Consider the following 17,288-nt stretch of genomic DNA (forward strand, 5'->3'; position numbering starts at 1 on the left):
TTTGGGATGCTGCCAAACCCACAGGAATGGAACAGGTCCTGAGGCCCAGAGGCAGAGTACAACACAGGTGAGAGGCCTGCTGTTAGGAAGATGTGGGTTTGGGAGATTTGGAAGATGAAAAATCTGTGCTGTGAGGTTCTTGATAAGCAAATCTATAGGATCAGTGACTTAATCCATAGAAGCAGTGGGACCTTGCTGGCCAAGGATTCCCGTTCCCAGGGGAAATTTCATCCTGTGTCCAGCACAAGGTTTACATGTTGAAGGAGCTCAGATTCGAGGTGGTCTTGAGAAAGGTACATACCTTGTGCTGGTTCCAATGTACGTATATTTCATATAAATTAATGTAGGAATGAAAACTTCCACATTTACAGGTAAGTCCACAGTTGCCAAGAATCTTTCCAACTTTTTGGTCTTAATACCTGACCTCTTATATCAGACACTACAGGAGACCTTGCCTTTTGACTTGAACTGTTCATTTGGCAGCTGCTCGATGTGTTTTCTTCCTGTAAAGGTGATTCCAAAGGAACCAAAGTCTGACTCACTGCTATCACTTCATTCCTCTCCTCAGTGGAAAGATGTATGAGCTCCATGCAAATGGGCACCCAGATGATCAAACTCCGAGGTGGTTCCAAGGGGCTGGTCCGCTTCTATTACTTGGATGACCACAGGTCGTGCATCCGCTGGAGACCTTCTCGGAAGAATGAGAAAGCCAAAAGTGAGTGTCAGCCCCAGAACCTCCCCTCTGACCCCTCCTGGGGCCTTGTCCTCTTGTAAACAAATGAAAATGAAGGATCTGGCTCAAGGACAGGTGTTGTACTTGACTTTAAAGGGCAGTAAATGATTTTATGATGGATAATTTATGAAGTTGAGGTTGCTGTTGTTGGCTGTGCAGGTTGCAGGGGTGTAGTGTGTTGTAGGCAACACCTGTGTGAGCTGGGGCCTTGCAGTGTGAGGTTTGGGCTCTCCCTCTCTGGGATTTCTCTGTGGGATGAATGCATCTGCCCAGCCCAGGGCATGCACACAGCCATTAATGAGCTGCCTGCTTTTGTCATTGCAGTTTCCATCGACTCCATCCAGGAGGTGTGTGAGGGGAAGCAGTCGGAGATCTTCCAGCGCTATGCTGACGGCAGCTTCGACCCCAACTGCTGCTTCAGCATCTACCATGGGGACCACATGGAATCTCTGGACCTGGTGTCCTCCAGTGCTGAGGAAGCACGCACCTGGATCACAGGGCTGAAGTACCTGATGGCAGGGATCAGTGACGAGGACAGCCTCTCCAAACGCCAAAGGACCAGAGACCAATATCCTTCCCGTGCTGCCTGGGAGTGTTTCCCAGCAGTGGAGAGCTATGGATAAGCTCAGGATTCCTTACAGTATTTGCTTTGCTGCAAGTGAGCACGAGGCTCAGAGCTTCAAAGCAGTTCCCATTGTATTCCCTGTTTCCAGAGACAGAGAAGTTCCTGAAGAGGGTTGTTCTGGGCAAGATTTGGAGGTGAGTGACTGAGTGGACTGAAAAAACACACAGGTATTTTCTTTCATATCTTACTCCTTTGGTGTAAAACCATCCATTTAATTTGGTGATGGAACACTGAGATTCACTCAGAAGCTTTTCTTCTGTGCTGTTAAATCGGCCCAGAGCATGTGTGGCATGTTGAGCACAGCAAGTCTCGAAGCTGTTACTGAACAGAGTAGAGTTAGATATTAGCTTGAATTTTCATTCCCAGTCTCATTTGCAGTGTTTCCTAATGTGAAAACAATCACATATCCATGATGTCCAGTAATACCCTTCAATATTCCTCACTGTTCCTTAACTCCTGTTCAATGTGGTTGAAGCAGACATTTGATGAAGCAGATAAAAATGGGGATGGCAGCCTGAGTATTAGTGAAGTGCTCCAGCTCATGCACAAACTGAATGTGAACCTACCCCGACAGAAAGTCAAGCAAATGTTTAAGGTAAGAAAAAATATTTATTTTTTTTCCTGAAAAGGCAAAGGTTTAACACAAAACCCAGTAGGAGAGATTGCAAATACTTCAGCAGCTGGTTTGTTTCCACTCTACTGAGAGATACTACACAGTCCATTTGGTAAATTGAAAAGAGCTCCAAAAACACGTCACAGATAAATTGTTATGCACAGAAAAAGGCAATACACCAGGTACCTTCTGGTGTTACATAACATGAAGACACACAGTACCAAGATTGCTCTTTTGCTATATACCTTTTTATCAGAAACTCAGCCACGTTTCCTCCTCTGATTATGTTCTCTCTAATAAATATTATCTAATAAAGTATCCAATATCCTATGGTAGCTGGTAGTAATAAAATATCCAGCATGCAAACTTCTGTATCTGTCAGAAATTTGCACTGCTAAGAGCTGTTTGTTTGACATTAAATTCTGCTGACCTTGGCCCAATTTAGTGAGCAACAATGGAGATGTGTAGCTTTTGTTGTCACAATGTCCCTGCAGGGACCAGCAAGCCTTTATGTGAAATCCCTGATGATTTTTTTCTTTACTTGCAAAATTAGTATTCTTCCAGATCTTATTAGTTTATGGCCTTGGTTTAACAGATATCCTCTCAAATCCTGGATATAAAATTAATTTCAAGATGACTTGGGTTCCAGTGATCTTCTGAAGATGTGAGTGGGTAATTCTGCCAGACACATGCATGTTGTTGGAGGGTACCTTGTCTTTACTTCATTGCCATAGACAGAAGAAATCCTCCAGCAGGGTTCCCTGTGGAACAATTAAAACCTTCAAAGTTGTTTTTTTGGCTCCTGCACTGATGTATCCATGGGAGAGGTTCAGAGCTGTGCAGAGCATCCCTGTGATAGATCAGTCTGTTCTAGCAGCCATGTCAGGCAGCTCCAACCTGCATTTAATTCCAGTGTTTCACTCTCATGCAGGGGTTTGTTTCTTTAAAATTGGTGCAGGCAGTTGGGTTCCTGACTGTCTCATTGCTGTGTGCTGCAGGAGGCTGACACAGATGCCAACCAGGGCACGCTGGACTTTGAGGAGTTCTGTGCCTTTTACAAGATGATGTCGACCCGGCGCGATCTGTACCTGCTGATGCTCACCTACAGCAACCACAAGGACTACCTGGACACCGATGACCTGAAACGCTTCCTGGAGACTGAACAGAAGGTAGGCCCAAGCCAGCAGCAGAATTCCAGCTGCATGCCTTCCTGCTTGGCTTTGGGGATGAATTCCCACTTAAAAGGCGTGGGGACTTTGATGCTGTGCATGTGAAAGACAGACAGATGTCTCTTGATTTTCATCTGTAGGCTGGCAGGACTATTTCTTGAATCTTCTTGTTCTCACTACCTTTTTTTTCCTGTAGGCTCTTTTGTTGTGCCCCTAAATATAATCTCTAGAATTGCTTTATTTTTTCATGTGTTCCCCTTGAGCAATTCCATCAGTATCTGTCTGTTCCCAGTATTCAGTACCTTGGAGCAAAGCTGGTGTTGCTGGCTCTGCTTGTGACCCAGTGCACAGCCCATGATGAAACACTGAATTACTTTGTCACACTATCTCAGTGTGTAAACTGGAAGATTATCTTTCAAAGAGCAGTTGAGAAGATGATTAATGTATAGGAGAGTTTTTGAAACACACTGTAGTACCTAAGAAATTGTCTCTGAGTATTTGACTCCAGTGCTGCAGGAACAAATGCATTGACTTATCTTTGCCCTTTTCCTCTCATGGTCTCCTCTGAAGCTTCATGCCTGTAAGTCATAAATGTCCATGAGTTTCAATCATTGCCCACGAAATGAATGAATAAAAAAACCACCTCTCTGGCAGTTATCTTCTTAGATAAGTGGGATGTGTTTCCATTTCATTGGTCAATTGATCCTCCAGATGGTGAGAGCAAAATGAACACTCACCACAGGACGCAAATCAGCTCAGCTAATTACTGACATGGCCAAATCCTGCCTGGGAGGCTTCTCGCCCTTGCCACCCTTTCTCATTCAGCATGGACAGGGAAAACATCTTTACTCCATTCCAGGAAAACCTGGTGTTCCAGGGCTTTATCTTTTGAACCCAGCAAATGTATCATCGATGTTCAAATCCAGAGTTAGAGGGGTTTTTTCTTCTTCTTATTTTACTTTTATTTATTAGGTTTTAAATTACCCCCAGAAAAGGCATTGATTTTGTAGCAGATGTGCTGGTGGTTTCATTTTCCCCCAGGCAAAGGTTCTGTGTTGCCAAATTGTTGGTCACTTTATTGCACTCTGATGACAAGGGCTGTGTTTTCATGCCATGTACAGCATCTAATAGAAAGGATTTTTCTGGACCACTCAGGGCAGGAATATTAAATAGGGATAATAGTTGGAGAATGCATCAACACTTAAAAACAGGAGTATTAATTGTGTTAAAATTAAGTTACTAAGACATTGCATTATGTAAAAAAAGTTACAGCTCAACATTAATAGCCCTGGTTTCATAAGTGACAACATTTACAGATATATTTTTCCCTTTGTAATCTTTTCTTTTTCAGTCGAGAATGCAAAGCAACCTTGAAGTTAGCAGATTTCCTGAGAACATTATGTCCCGATTCTCTGTTTCCCTGCTACTAACAGATTTTTCTGTCTGCTGCATGAAGATGAGCCATTTTCTTGTTTTATTTTAAAGTAAAAAACCCTTTGATAATGCAAACTAATCCTTTAATCCTACAAGGGAAGAAATCCCATTGGTTTGTGACAAAGCTCGTTCTGTTTGGATGCTCTGTGGTGCCTAACAACAGATCTGACCTACAAAGCAGAGCTCTGTCATCAGGCAGCTGCCAATAGCACAGAAACTTTTCACAGAGTGCTCCCCTTTTGATCTGACCTGACACTGATTGACAGGAGTGAGAATCCCACTGGGGAACTGGAAATCCTGAGTCCCACTATGGATAATCTGCCCAGCTATTGGAGTGGAGACAGAGGAAGGAGCTAAGAGAAGCTGTGATTAATAGTTAACACTGCGTTTTTGCTGCTTTTACAGATGACAAATGTGACTAAAGAACATTGCCTGGAAATCATCAGCAAGTTTGAGCCATGCCCGGAGAACAAGAAGGAGGGAGCCCTGGGAATTGATGGTAAGCTGGCTGGTGCAGCTTTTGGAGGGAAAAGGGAACTGTCTCAATGCTCAGGAGAATATTGCTGCTGCTTGCAGAATATATACTTGTAGAATTTTGTCATGTTGTATAGAGAATGTTTCCAGTCTTTTTGCTTTTTTTTAAATATCTACCATTTGCTGAGAAACCTAAGGGGAAATCAGATCTCTTTGGAGGAATTTTGAAAGATACATATCATGATGAAGCAGCAGTCATTGAAAGTCAGCTGGAACTGGAGGTGTCTTTATTTGTGCTTTGGAAAATACAGTTGAATTTAGTTGCATCATTCCTGCAGGTATTTTTGGAAATCATTTAAGTCTTAATAAGAGGAGTGATGTGATCCAGAGTAAATGTCTGAGTGGGATGATAGATGAAATTGGTCCTGCCTTCCTGACCTTTGCTGCTGAAGCCTTCTCTCTAAATATGTCAATGCTGTACCACCAGGCTGGTAGCTGTTATTTTGGGGACTGACTGTAAGTCCTTTCCCCTAAATAGTAAATCTTCAGCCGGATCTTATTGACTCTGAGAAGAGAGTACTTTCCTCAGGAATTAGATTCTGTGCAAAAGTTCTTGGACCTTTAGCAAATCAGTCTTGTCCATTTCTGTGGGTGTGTTGTCATCCTGAAAAGTGGCAGAACAGAAGTTGTTTGGTTTCCTGCAGGAAGAAGTGGGTAGTTTCTGGTACAGTGTTTAAGGTGCTTGCTTAGGATGGGTCAAGGTCTGTTCTACTTCCAGACTAAATTTTCAATTTATTTTAAAGCTTATGCTAATGCCAGTGAGGGAGCAGATGACATTCTTTTCATTTTCTGGTCTTTACAGGCAGTTGCAGTCACATAAATAATGAATAAGCAAGTTCAATATCTTGCCTTCCTCATATCTGTAAAAGTAAGAGTAGGCTTTTCAAACTTTTGTAGGTTTCCATAGAGGAAACTATTCTATAAAAAAATCTATACAATTGCTTTGCCTCAGAATGGATGATAAAACATTAGAGAGTTTATGGGTTAGGATAAGAGAGTCCAGCATGGTGACATTCTGCTGGTGTCTGCTACAGATCTCCTGACTGGGGGAAGCAGAAGGTGAGGTCCTTTGGAGACAATGGGAAAAAGCTTCGTGATCTTAACCCCTCCAGTAACTTGCTGGAAGTGCAGCAGAACAGAAGAGACCCAATCTAGAGCTTAATTAATGCAGGAGATTTCAGGTAACATCCAAACAGAGGTGACTGAGGAGCTGACAGGGACACAGTGCTGGGCTGGTGCTGACAAAGGAGGAAGAACTGCTTAAAAATCATAGATCTGTGTCTGCATGTACATCACGTATGAACGTGTGTGCACACACACACATAGGAGTTATTCTTTTGTCTTTTGTGGAGTTGAGACCTTAGATGTCTCCCGTCTCCCAGAAAACAAGTCCAGTGTTGCCTTGGGGGCTGAAGTGCAACAGCCATGGAAGCTGAGGCTGCCTGTTTATTCCTCAAACTGGTACTGCCCAGACAGGAGCATCCTGCCCACACTTGGCTGCACTTCAGTAGAGTGAAATAATAGTGCAGTGTTCTTTGTCCTTTTGTATTCATTCGTGTGCCTGTACTGCCTTGTGTCCTCAGCTGTGCTGGCTTTTGCCGTGGAGCACCTTGGACTGGCCTGTGACAATTGGCTCATTCACAGCCTTGCAAAGAAACCCTTTACCTTTGTCTGCTGATCAAAGTGACACCGTGCCAGTGCACCTTCCCTGAGTGTGAGCACTGGAGTCCTGTGGGACACACTGCTGACAGGATCTTCCTTCATTCCTGTTTCTTCCTTGTAGGACTGATAAATCCAATTGGTGTGAACTCATTACAACAGTCGTGACATCATATTTTAACAAGAGCTTAAAGCAAACAATGGTGTTGTTGCAGCAGCTGGGTGGAATTAATCTTGCAGCAGCTGATTTGTTTGCAGGAAGAACTGATTAACCTGCCACGAGTGGTTGGCTGTGTGTTTGCTGACACACTCTGCTCTATCCATTTTCCACGGTGGTTGCTCTGCCTTGGTTCATCTTTTGTTTTCACCCTGGCTCTATCACTGATTTGCTCATTGATCATGATATGTGCTCCAAGAGACTCCAATATTCAGCTGGGCTGAGAATTCCCTGGCATTGTGTCCCATTGTATTGTTCAAAAAGTTCTGGCTGCTATATGTATTTATCAGCTCTTTTCCTTTAATAAAACTTTCATCAACACCAAATGTACAGCCTAGGAGAACCATCATAAAAGTGACATATTATCTTGTCACAGTCAAAGTGTGTTAAGACCTTTAGAAGTTTGGCAGGATTTTTACATGGGCACTGAGTTATTTATGGAATGGGTGAAATGTCAGGAGAATCAGAGGTCTTGAAGCAGAAACCTATTGGCCAAAGGCATCATTGCTGTCAGCAAAGCCAGGGTGTGAATGGGAGTCTGAGTCTTTCCTCCGTGGTGAAAGGAAAATGTTTGGGGGATATTTGAAGTGCAAGTTACAGTGTTTCATGTCAGCCTGGATTGTGAAAATATCTGTGATATGTGCACAAATGTCTGCTGGAGGTCTGAGAGCAGCAATTTCACACAAAGATAAAATCATAACTTGCTAAAACTTTGCTTCTGAACAAGAGTGGTGATTGCGATACACAGAGGGCCCGGGCGATGATGCCTGCAGGATTTACAGGCGTCCCACTGCTCCAGAAAATAAATTCTTCTAGTAGCATCACCGAAGGCCCCACAGATATTTCATTGAGTTGATATTTCAGTGTCAAGTCTGGAGTGAACGTCAGTCTCTGAGGCAACATTAGTGCAGTACTGCAGAGCTCCCCACTCCACAGGCATGTTTGTGGTGTCATATCCAAATTGGAGACTGTAGCTTGTACAAGCCAATGTGTGCTGTCATTCTTCTGGTATTTTTGGGGAAAATACTGAAAGAGGAGAGGAGAATATCTCCTGTTGGACCACCAAAAACTGTCTAGACAGCCCAATACTGTAAATCTTACAACATTTCACTGAGGAGCAACACCGGGATATGACTGCAGATCTCTGGAGGCTTTTATATACCACATGACCTAATGTCCCAGCAGAATCTTTTGACACAAATTATAAGCCTAAAAGGTTTGGATTAAATAGATGTCTTTTTCTCAGGAAAGGCAGAGTGGGAAAATGTACAAAGCAATTAGAAAGGCAGTAATTGCACTTGGTCATGGTGACATTTGGGATGCAGTGGTGCTATTTCTTTATCTTAAGTGTGTTGGTGAACACAGGGATGCATTTTAGGCTGGTTTTAGGAAGGTTACAGCAACAAAAAGGATGAAACTGCATTATTTATAGTGGTGTTTGTTCCCAGGTTTCACCAACTACATGCGGAGTCCATCAGGGGACATATTCAACCCAGAACATTACCAAGTGAACCAGGACATGAGCTACCCTCTGAGTCACTATTTCATTACCTCTTCACACAACACCTACCTCATGGGAGATCAGCTGATGTCCCAGTCCAGGGTGGACATGTATGCATGGGTGCTACAGTCTGGCTGTCGCTGCGTGGAAGGTAAAGAGCTAAAAGGAGCTGTCAGTGGGCTCTGTAGTCTTGTTTCTCTTCTCTGAAGAAAGATTTGTGACTTCTGCAGAAGACATGATAATTGGGGAGAAGAAATAGCCTGGGAAAATGGTGTCTTCCCTTCATAAAGAGCAACAAAATAATGTGATAGAATGGACAAATTTTCCTGAGCATGGAAATAAGACAGACATTTGGGGAGTGGTGGTGTTGGTACTGATGAAAAAGATTGTAAACCTCTTGTTGTAGAGAGGGTGCTGACATTGGGCAGAATGCATTGGTGCTTGTCCTGCCTAGCCAAGTGTGTGACAATCAGATGGCAAATATGGCAGAGTTCTTGGCACACCTGAGAGGAAAGTGGATGTGTCTCCTAAGGGAAGTAGGGAAGTATTCTGTGAAATGGTGACAGTCTCTGCAGTGACCAGGATCCCTTCTTGTGCAATCCCTTCTGATGCTTGTGCTGCCTTTCTGAGACATTGCCTGTTTCACAATCATCTTTAATGTTCTGACCATCAAAGTGTTTTCACAGTTTTTCAGAAGGCAAATATTATGGTTTGCTCAGGTTGGATGGTAGGTATGCCATTGGGTGCTTCAGAGGAGTAAAACATTTCATGGAAAGATGATTATAGACAAGTATAAAGTCAGGCAAAATCCAAGGTGGGCTAGAGATGGCCAGGTCTTGGCTTGGCCTGTGCTGTGAGCAGCTTGGCTGAGAGCCTCTGCTTTCCTTTTCAGGTTCAGCAGTAGCACAGTGAAAGCAGTGCTCTGGTCTGTCATCTCTCTCCCTGTCATAACACTCCTCAGCATTTGTTTGAAGAGTTCCTTTGTTTGAAGAGTTCCTTTGCTTGGGGCTTTCTCAAACAATGGGAACAGTCACCTGGTCCCAGCAGAAAGTCAAGGCCAGGAAGTTCCTTCCAAGGGAGCCAGAGATGAAGGGTGGGAATGAACCTGTGCCTGGCTTTGGGGCACGGCTGGCTGGGCTGCTGAAGGGAATTTCAGGGTCTCATGTTCCCCCCCAGATGGTGGCCCAGGTGTTCCTGGTCTGATGGCTGTCGTTGTTTGTGTCCTACAGTTGACTGCTGGGACGGGCCGGATGGTGAACCAATTGTCCACCATGGATACACCTTGACTTCCAAAATCCTCTTCAAAGATGTGATTGAAACTATCAACAAATATGCCTTTATCAAGAATGAGTATGTATCCAGCCTGCCAACCTTTGAGTCTCAGGGCTACGATTGGGAGTGTTCCCTGGCATCCTTGTACAGGGAATGAAGATCTGACCTGTTCCTGCAGAGAACAGAATTCCAGACAGAATTTGGAGTTGTTTTCTGGGGGGAAATCCTTCAGATCCTTCAGAAAGAAACAGCAAGGCAAAGATGAGTAGGGACATTCTGCCTAGAGGTGTGGGGCTGGCTTTATTGAGCTTGTACAATGCCTGAGGAACAACAGGTTTTGCCAGTGAATGTTTTTATTGAAGGACTGACAGCTGAACCACTGTATCTCTCTGGATGTGCACTCTGGTGCTGCCAAGGATACACCTGGGTGCTCCAGGGATAGGAAACAAGTCAGGGAATAAAGAATCCAAAGAGACAGTAGCCTGATTGTGGACAAAGCAGACTGTTCAGGGGAAAGAGGTTATTTTCCCTACAGGTACCTCGCTCAAAAAATCAGTATTATTAATGGGAAGTTTCATATACCTTGGCAGTTACTGTTCTCTTCCTCCACACACAGTCAAAATGTGTGTGCCAACCTTTGGTTTTTTTTTAAAGAGAAATTACTTTATCTCTATAAAAATTTTCCAGTAGCTCCCCCAAAGCAGCCCATCCGCCTTTATAAATAGAGCTAAACTTGAGCTAAATTTTCAGGCAAGGTAAACTTCTTGTGAGCCTGAGATTTTTTGCAGTTTGCCTGAAGACATGGTAAACAAATCAAAGGAAAGCTGGCCAGAAGAATATAAGGCAATGCTTCTGAAATTGTTCAGTTTTTTAAACCTTTGCAAAAATGTTAACTGGGACCACATCCTTAACTGGGAAAGTTTTGTCCTGCAGGCATCGTCTGGCTGAAAGCTTTATTTTTTCTGATGAGGAGCTAATAAGGGCCAGATGTCAGGATAGAAATAACTGATTTTTAATTAATGAATACCTGATAGTTTAGTCCTGCAAAACTCCTTTATAGACTGGCTTTTGTGCTCATCTTAAAGTGCATCCTCTCTAAAGAGAAATCCCATCTTCAATGTGGTTTTGCGTAGCACTGACCACACTGGAGTAGATGTTCCACAAGTCTTCCCTTCAACCAACCAGGCATCGTTGTTCCTTGGCCTCAGCCTGGAAAATCAACAATAAATGACAACAATAAAACTTAATCTAGAAGTAACACTTGCTGTCTTTGTAGGAGAGGCTTTGTCTGCAGGCTTATCTGCTCTGTTGTTAGTTGGAAAAGACTTCATGCTGTAAAAGCCAACTTTGCAGCTGATACTTGCTTGTCTCTGCAGGTACCCCGTGATCTTGTCGATTGAGAACCACTGCAGCATCATGCAGCAGAAGAAGATGGCTCAGTATCTTACAGAGATCCTGGGAGACAAACTGGATCTGTCTTCTGTGCACAGCGATGACTCCACAAAGCTCCCTTCCCCAGCAAGTCTTAAAGGCAAGATCCTGGTTAAGGTAAACACCTGCTTCATGTGTCCTTTCCCGACTTCTGTTTGTGATGATGATGATTTCTGCCTGGTTGTCACTGTACCCGAACTTAAATCATTTCACAAAAAGCAGTCCTTAGGAAACTGCTGCTTAAGGTTCTGAACAAGTGTCTTCTCATTTAGTAAGAACCTGGAAGGAACATGCTTTGAATAATTTGGGGTTTTTTTCAAATGTGTCATAGCAAGAGCTGCATGCTCCCCTGCCTCTGTAATAAATTTATCTTCTAGGGCAAGAAACTTCCAGCCAACATCAGTGATGATGCAGAGGAGGGAGAAGTTTCTGATGAGGACAGTGCTGATGAGATTGATGATGACTGTAAACTAATGAATGGAGATGTAAGTGAAGTGCCCATTTGAATGTAAATGTTTGTCAAGACTTCCCATCCCAGTGAGAGGAAACCTTGTAGGAGTTCTCTGGATTGTGGATGTGGTCTGATCTTTGGGATTCATCACAAGTGGTTTAGGTTCTAAATCTTCATGAGGGCAGATTGACAAAAGAGCACATGAAGCAGCAGCAGTTCTAGGGGTTATATTTCAAGTTTAAAGAGTAATATCTCATGATTCTTTATTACATTACAGTGTGTTTCCCCTCAAATGCAGAAAAAGAGAAGAAAATATTCTACTTATGTTAAATTGTGGACATTGTTACAGAGCATCCCTTTGCTTTGCTGAATTCTGGGCTTGGTTGATTTTTACTGTAAGGAAAATCTCTGCTTGCTTCAATCTGAAAATCCCTTATTTCTTCATCCTTTTTAAAAGTTCTATTTTTTGTCACTTTAATCTTCTTGCAAGTTCCATTGCACCTTGCAGAAACAATACAAAACACAGCAAAATCATTTAATGACATAAACCAGATTGCCCTGGAGAGAGTTTGCATTCTCAGTCCTCTCTCCCTCAGGCAATTTCCTCATTTTGTGTTACGGATTTGATCCTTTTCATCTAAAAGAGAAACTTCTTTGTGAATAAGACTACCAAAGGAGAAAAATAATTTCTTTGCTTTTTAAAGTTATGACATGTTAGCATATCACTTTGCAATATTTTACAGCACCTTCTCTGTTACTAACAGTTCACTTTGCTGAGGTTTACTGATGCTTTAAATCTGGGATTTGCTACACCTGGTTTGCTTTCCAAAATGAATTTTTGAAGAGTTCAGAAAATCAGAGCTTGTTTCATGACAAATGTAACTGGGAATTCTTGAGGCCTACTGAGAAAACACAATCTGTCACCCCTTAAAATGCCTGAGTAAAAAAAAAAACCTCTAGATTTTTATTTTTAGTTTCATTTCCCCACTTCCCCCCATGGGTCATGGTGCCCACAAAGCAGGGAATGGGAATTCTCTTGCATTTTGCCTTTGATCTGCTGAAAAGAGGATTCTAAAGCATCTCCCATCCAATAGATCTTGCACCTGTTGGAGCTGCAGGGTCAGCCTGGACACGGCATGGGACTCACATGAGACTTTTTTAATCACTGCCTTGTTTAATGATTTAATGTTTTGTTTGCAGGCATCTGCTAACAGGAAAAGAGTGGAGAATATAGCAAAGAAAAAACTTGACTCGCTGATAAAAGAATCCAAAATCCGTGACTGTGAAGATCCAAACAATTTTACAGTTTCCACTCTACCATCTCCAGGAAAGGCTGGGCTGAAGTCTGATAGTAAGAAGGTGAATTTATGTTTGTATTGTACTTGTGATTCATTAGTTTACTAAATATATCTTATATTACTGACTTCAGCTTCATAGCTGATTTCATGCAGTTAATGATGATGCCAGGTGAACATCACTGTCAGATTCACAAACTATTTATCTTGCTCACACAGCAATTGGAGCATGAAATGTACTCTGAAATGACTTTTCAACAGAAAGAATTTGATTTTCCATTTTAAAAACTGCTTATGAAAGTTGGGCTCTTTTTGTTCCTCAGTTCTCTATGTTCTATGCATTTTCATTGTATTTTAATTTTATGTTAACTCTAATTTATAAAAATGTACTCAGCCCACAGACTACACTTCATGAAGTTAAGATATTTTCATTTTAGACTTTGTAATAAGCCACAAAAAGATTGGGAAGATTGTTCCATGCAAATGAAAAACAGTGGAGATCTGCCAGTAATAAGCAGGTGTAATAACCAGGGGTTAAAACTAAATTAGGGATGAGAACTAAAAATCAGCTTCCCAAAACATTCTGTGGGCTGAGTTTTGGATGTACTTTAACCCAATGCTTTACACAATGTATTAGAGAGTTCTTGTGAGAGCCACTACAAGGCCAAGTCTTGAAAAACCCTTTAGCAGAGGTGCTACCCAGAATAGTCAGTGTTAAAAACCCCTCCTGTTTGTGCTGATACCCAGATACTGTCTGAGCACTCTGTTTGAGCTCCTGTATTCTTTTCTCTTTGCTTGCTTCAGAGTAAACTTGAGGATGATGTGGAAACGGGGGAAGATTTCAGTGCCAGCAAAAGGCACAGCCGGTCACTCATGGGCAGCTTTTCCAAACGCAAGGTGAGGCCCTGGCAAGGTGAGGTCTGCACCAGATCGTGGATTCTTGGAGGGTTTTTTTTTGTTTGCACACAGTGGAGAGGAATTTCATAACTGCAGCATCTGCAGCACCTTGCTCTGAGGCTGTTCACTGAATAGGCAGGCTGGGGAGCAGCTTATCATTGTGCGTAACAACACAGATTCAATTTACATGAAGGTCTGAAGGCATCCAAGATCTAACTGAGAACCACGGAAATTAATTTACACCTTTTATCTGAGGATTTGTGCTTCCTTTATAACAAGGCTCACACCCTGGGCTGAGTTTTCCCTGTGTGCAAATTCTGCTGCAGAACTGAGTGTTACGAAAGCTGTCATTTTCCATTTTCTCTAAGTAACACACTCATTGGCATAACAAAGCACAACTGTAGCCAGCTGCTCAAACTTCGATCATGCAGTTATGATACTATGGTTTTATTTCCTCCTGGCACAGAAAAAAGGAAGCAAATTGAAAAAGGCATCAAGTCTGGAAGAGGGTGAAGATGATTCGGATTCCCAAGGGAATTTAGCCAGGAGCTCTGTACATTACAGCAGGTTAGTTAACAAGTGACTGGACAACTTTGTTGCTAAAATATGCCTACATAAATGCACTCACTCAATTGGTTTGCTTCTGGTCCAGATGCCAGTTTGTTGATGGCTGCAGGCATGTGACAGGAATATGGGGAGATGCAATGTCTGCCACAAAATCACCAGAATGATCTCTTGGTGCTGTTCAGACTAATTAGCAAAGCACAGTGGACCTTTTATGCATTTTGAGCTCTTACTGTCTCATATATTTCCTTACCCTGATTAATTTTTAAATATGAAAGATAAAAATTACCCCTTAATTAGCGGAAAGTTAATTTGTTTTGTCTTTTTAGGGTAAACCGGCAGAAGAAGACAATGAAGCTGTCCAGGGCCCTGTCTGACCTGGTGAAATACACAAAGTCTGTTGGCATCCATGATGTTGAAACTGAGCGTAAGTTGAACCAAAAGCTTGCTGAAAATAATTGCTACCCAAAAAAATGGAAAGGTTTATGTTCTTACATATCCTTTTATTAAAAGAAGACTTCTTAATGAAATTCAGGTCATCATCATATTCAACTTCATTTTCCCAACCATAACTGCTCCAACAAGCACAGTGTCTGCTGTAATTTAAGGGAAACATAGCTCCCTCTGAGTGGCATGTAACGAAATGATGCTTGATAGCTAAAAGGGACCAGTGCTATGTGCTTTTGAAAGCTTTATCTAGATAATAAATAAATGAACAAGGAGATTACTTCTAATCTCCTCCTCTCTGCCCTGTAGTCTCTTCCAGCTGGCAGGTTTCATCTTTCAGTGAAACCAAAGCCCACCAGATCCTGCAGCAGAAGCCAGCACAGTACCTACGCTTCAACCAGCACCAGCTGTCCCGCATCTACCCCTCCTCCTATCGAGTGGACTCCAGCAACTACAACCCCCAGCCTTTCTGGAATGCTGGCTGCCAGCTTGGTGAGCAGAAAGGAAACTTACTTATTTTTGTTCTCTTTCGGGAGGGATGTTTTAATAGGAGTGCTGGAACCACCCCTTAGGACACTCAGAGTTCTCTGCTTATCCAGGTTTGCTGACCACTGAGTCCTCCTTGTTACTGTCCCTGGATTGATTACCTTGAACATGTGTCTTACATGCTTGTAAATGGAAATAAATGAACTTCTCAAATGCAAAAGGGCTTCAGAGTTCAGCTCTTTTGGAGAGCTTCTCTCCCTGAAGCTGTAATATAAGAGTTATTTTCCATAAGATACCTGATTTTTTGCATCTAAGAAGTCAAATTTGAATCTGATTTTGTTTTTTAAATAGTTGCACTAAACTACCAGTCAGAGGGGAGAATGCTGCAACTCAACCGGGCCAAATTTAGTGCCAATGGGAACTGTGGCTATGTCCTCAAACCAAACTGCATGTGTCAAGGTAAGGAAAACCAGCAAAACCAGTGGATCACTGGTTGCATGACAGGATTGAGTGTGGGGCCTTGTTGCAGTTTGTTTAAAGATGCATTTCTGATGCTAGAAACAAACGAGCCAGAAGGTATCTGTAATTAAAGTCATGTTGCACTTCTTTCACATTATGTGGCTCTTCATTCTGACAGGTGTCTTTAATCCAAATTCTGAAGACCCCCTGCCTGGTCAATTGAAGAAACAGCTGGTTCTAAGAATTATCAGTGGTCAACAGCTTCCCAAACCACGTGATTCCATGCTGGGAGACAGAGGAGAGGTATGGGACAGCTGGTGATCGTTCTTGTGTGTTGCAGAAGGTTTCTTTCCATACTGGCTGGGCTAAGGATGAGGATTTCACATCCTGCAGTTCTTTGTCAGGGGGCACAGAACATGAATAACTTAGGTCATGAGCATCCTACATCTTCAGGTGGTTTTCTTCACTTTTAAGCATCACAGAAGTGGTTTGATGATTTTCCTCCATTTGCCAACACAGTACTTCCAGGAGGAGCAAAAAAAGGGAAAGAGATCTTATCAATATAATAATCCACTCCACATGGCTCAGGACCAATAATTACTCAGACATTCACGTACAGTGCCCATATTGTAAAAGCCATTTGCTTGGATTTCATCTTTGTCACTCTTTCTTTCCAATATTTGTTGGTTTTTGTTTTTCAGATCATAGATCCATTTGTTGAAGTAGAAGTTATAGGCTTACCTGTTGATTGCTTCAAAGAACAAACTAGAGTAGTTGATGATAATGGTAAGATTATCTGGGATTTATGGTTTTTTATGGCTGAAACATCCTCTTTCAGGCAAGTTTTGCTCATAAGGATATGAGTAGATAAGATTTGGTGCCTGTTATGACAAAGCATTGAAAATTGGATTTTAGCATTTTTAATGTTAATAAGACTTGAATCTTGAATTGTTTGACTGAGTTGGCATAAATGTGCTGAAGGTCTTGGTGTAAAACAAGACATTTGTCTTCTCAATCAGTGTGAGAGAAGGGTGTTTTGAGCTTGCTGTGGCCAAAAGGCAGGTTGACCAAACCAAATTTAAGTAAGACCCAACTCTGTTGCTTGCAAATCCTTGTGCTGTTGTGTCTCCTGGGGGAGTACTGGATTTTCCAAGAACAATGATCAATCTATGAGGAAAACGAGAATGACTGCAGTTAAGCCATTCCTTATGCAGGCAGGCTTCTTGTTTCCTGTGAATGAGATACCTAAAGGCTGATTCCCTCCTTGCAAGGTTTTAACCCCATGTGGGAGGAGACATTGGTGTTCACAGTCCACATGCCAGAGATTGCCCTGATCCGGTTCCTCGTGTGGGATCACGACCCCATTGGGAGGGATTTCATTGGGCAGAGGACAATAGCCTTCAGCAGTATGATGCCAGGTAAGAGAAAGGTGACATCCCAAATTAGTGGGCTGGGATTTTTCCTGTGATAAATGAAAATCAATATATCTGCTGCAGAAATT

General features: G+C 42.4%; 1 protein-coding gene across 18 annotated transcripts in view; it reads left to right on the top strand.

Annotated features, from left to right (window-relative positions):
* The window catches only part of PLCH2 (phospholipase C eta 2), a 74,899-nt gene that overhangs the window by 44,812 nt on the left and 12,799 nt on the right, over positions 1-17,288 (top strand). For 17 of the 18 annotated variants that reach the window (XM_048326572.1, XM_048326589.1, XM_048326573.1 and 14 more), the window contains 18 exons: positions 569-715; positions 1,058-1,301; positions 1,824-1,953; positions 2,970-3,140; positions 4,980-5,073; positions 8,433-8,636; positions 9,715-9,835; positions 11,134-11,305; positions 11,566-11,673; positions 12,840-12,998; positions 13,739-13,831; positions 14,298-14,398; positions 14,725-14,822; positions 15,152-15,334; positions 15,680-15,787; positions 15,966-16,090; positions 16,489-16,573; positions 17,059-17,205. In XM_048326572.1, the coding sequence (XP_048182529.1) occupies positions 569-715; positions 1,058-1,301; positions 1,824-1,953; positions 2,970-3,140; positions 4,980-5,073; positions 8,433-8,636; positions 9,715-9,835; positions 11,134-11,305; positions 11,566-11,673; positions 12,840-12,998; positions 13,739-13,831; positions 14,298-14,398; positions 14,725-14,822; positions 15,152-15,334; positions 15,680-15,787; positions 15,966-16,090; positions 16,489-16,573; positions 17,059-17,205 (2,490 nt within the window). Of the gene's footprint in view, positions 1-568; positions 716-1,057; positions 1,302-1,822; positions 1,954-2,969; positions 3,141-4,979; positions 5,074-8,432; positions 8,637-9,714; positions 9,836-11,133; positions 11,306-11,565; positions 11,674-12,839; positions 12,999-13,738; positions 13,832-14,297; positions 14,399-14,724; positions 14,823-15,151; positions 15,335-15,679; positions 15,788-15,965; positions 16,091-16,488; positions 16,574-17,058; positions 17,206-17,288 lie in introns of those variants that run through there. The other variant, XM_048326579.1, reaches the window with a different exon arrangement.

The sequence above is a fragment of the Corvus hawaiiensis genome, chromosome 22 (genome assembly GCF_020740725.1).
Source record: "Corvus hawaiiensis isolate bCorHaw1 chromosome 22, bCorHaw1.pri.cur, whole genome shotgun sequence".
NCBI lineage: Eukaryota > Metazoa > Chordata > Aves > Passeriformes > Corvidae > Corvus > Corvus hawaiiensis.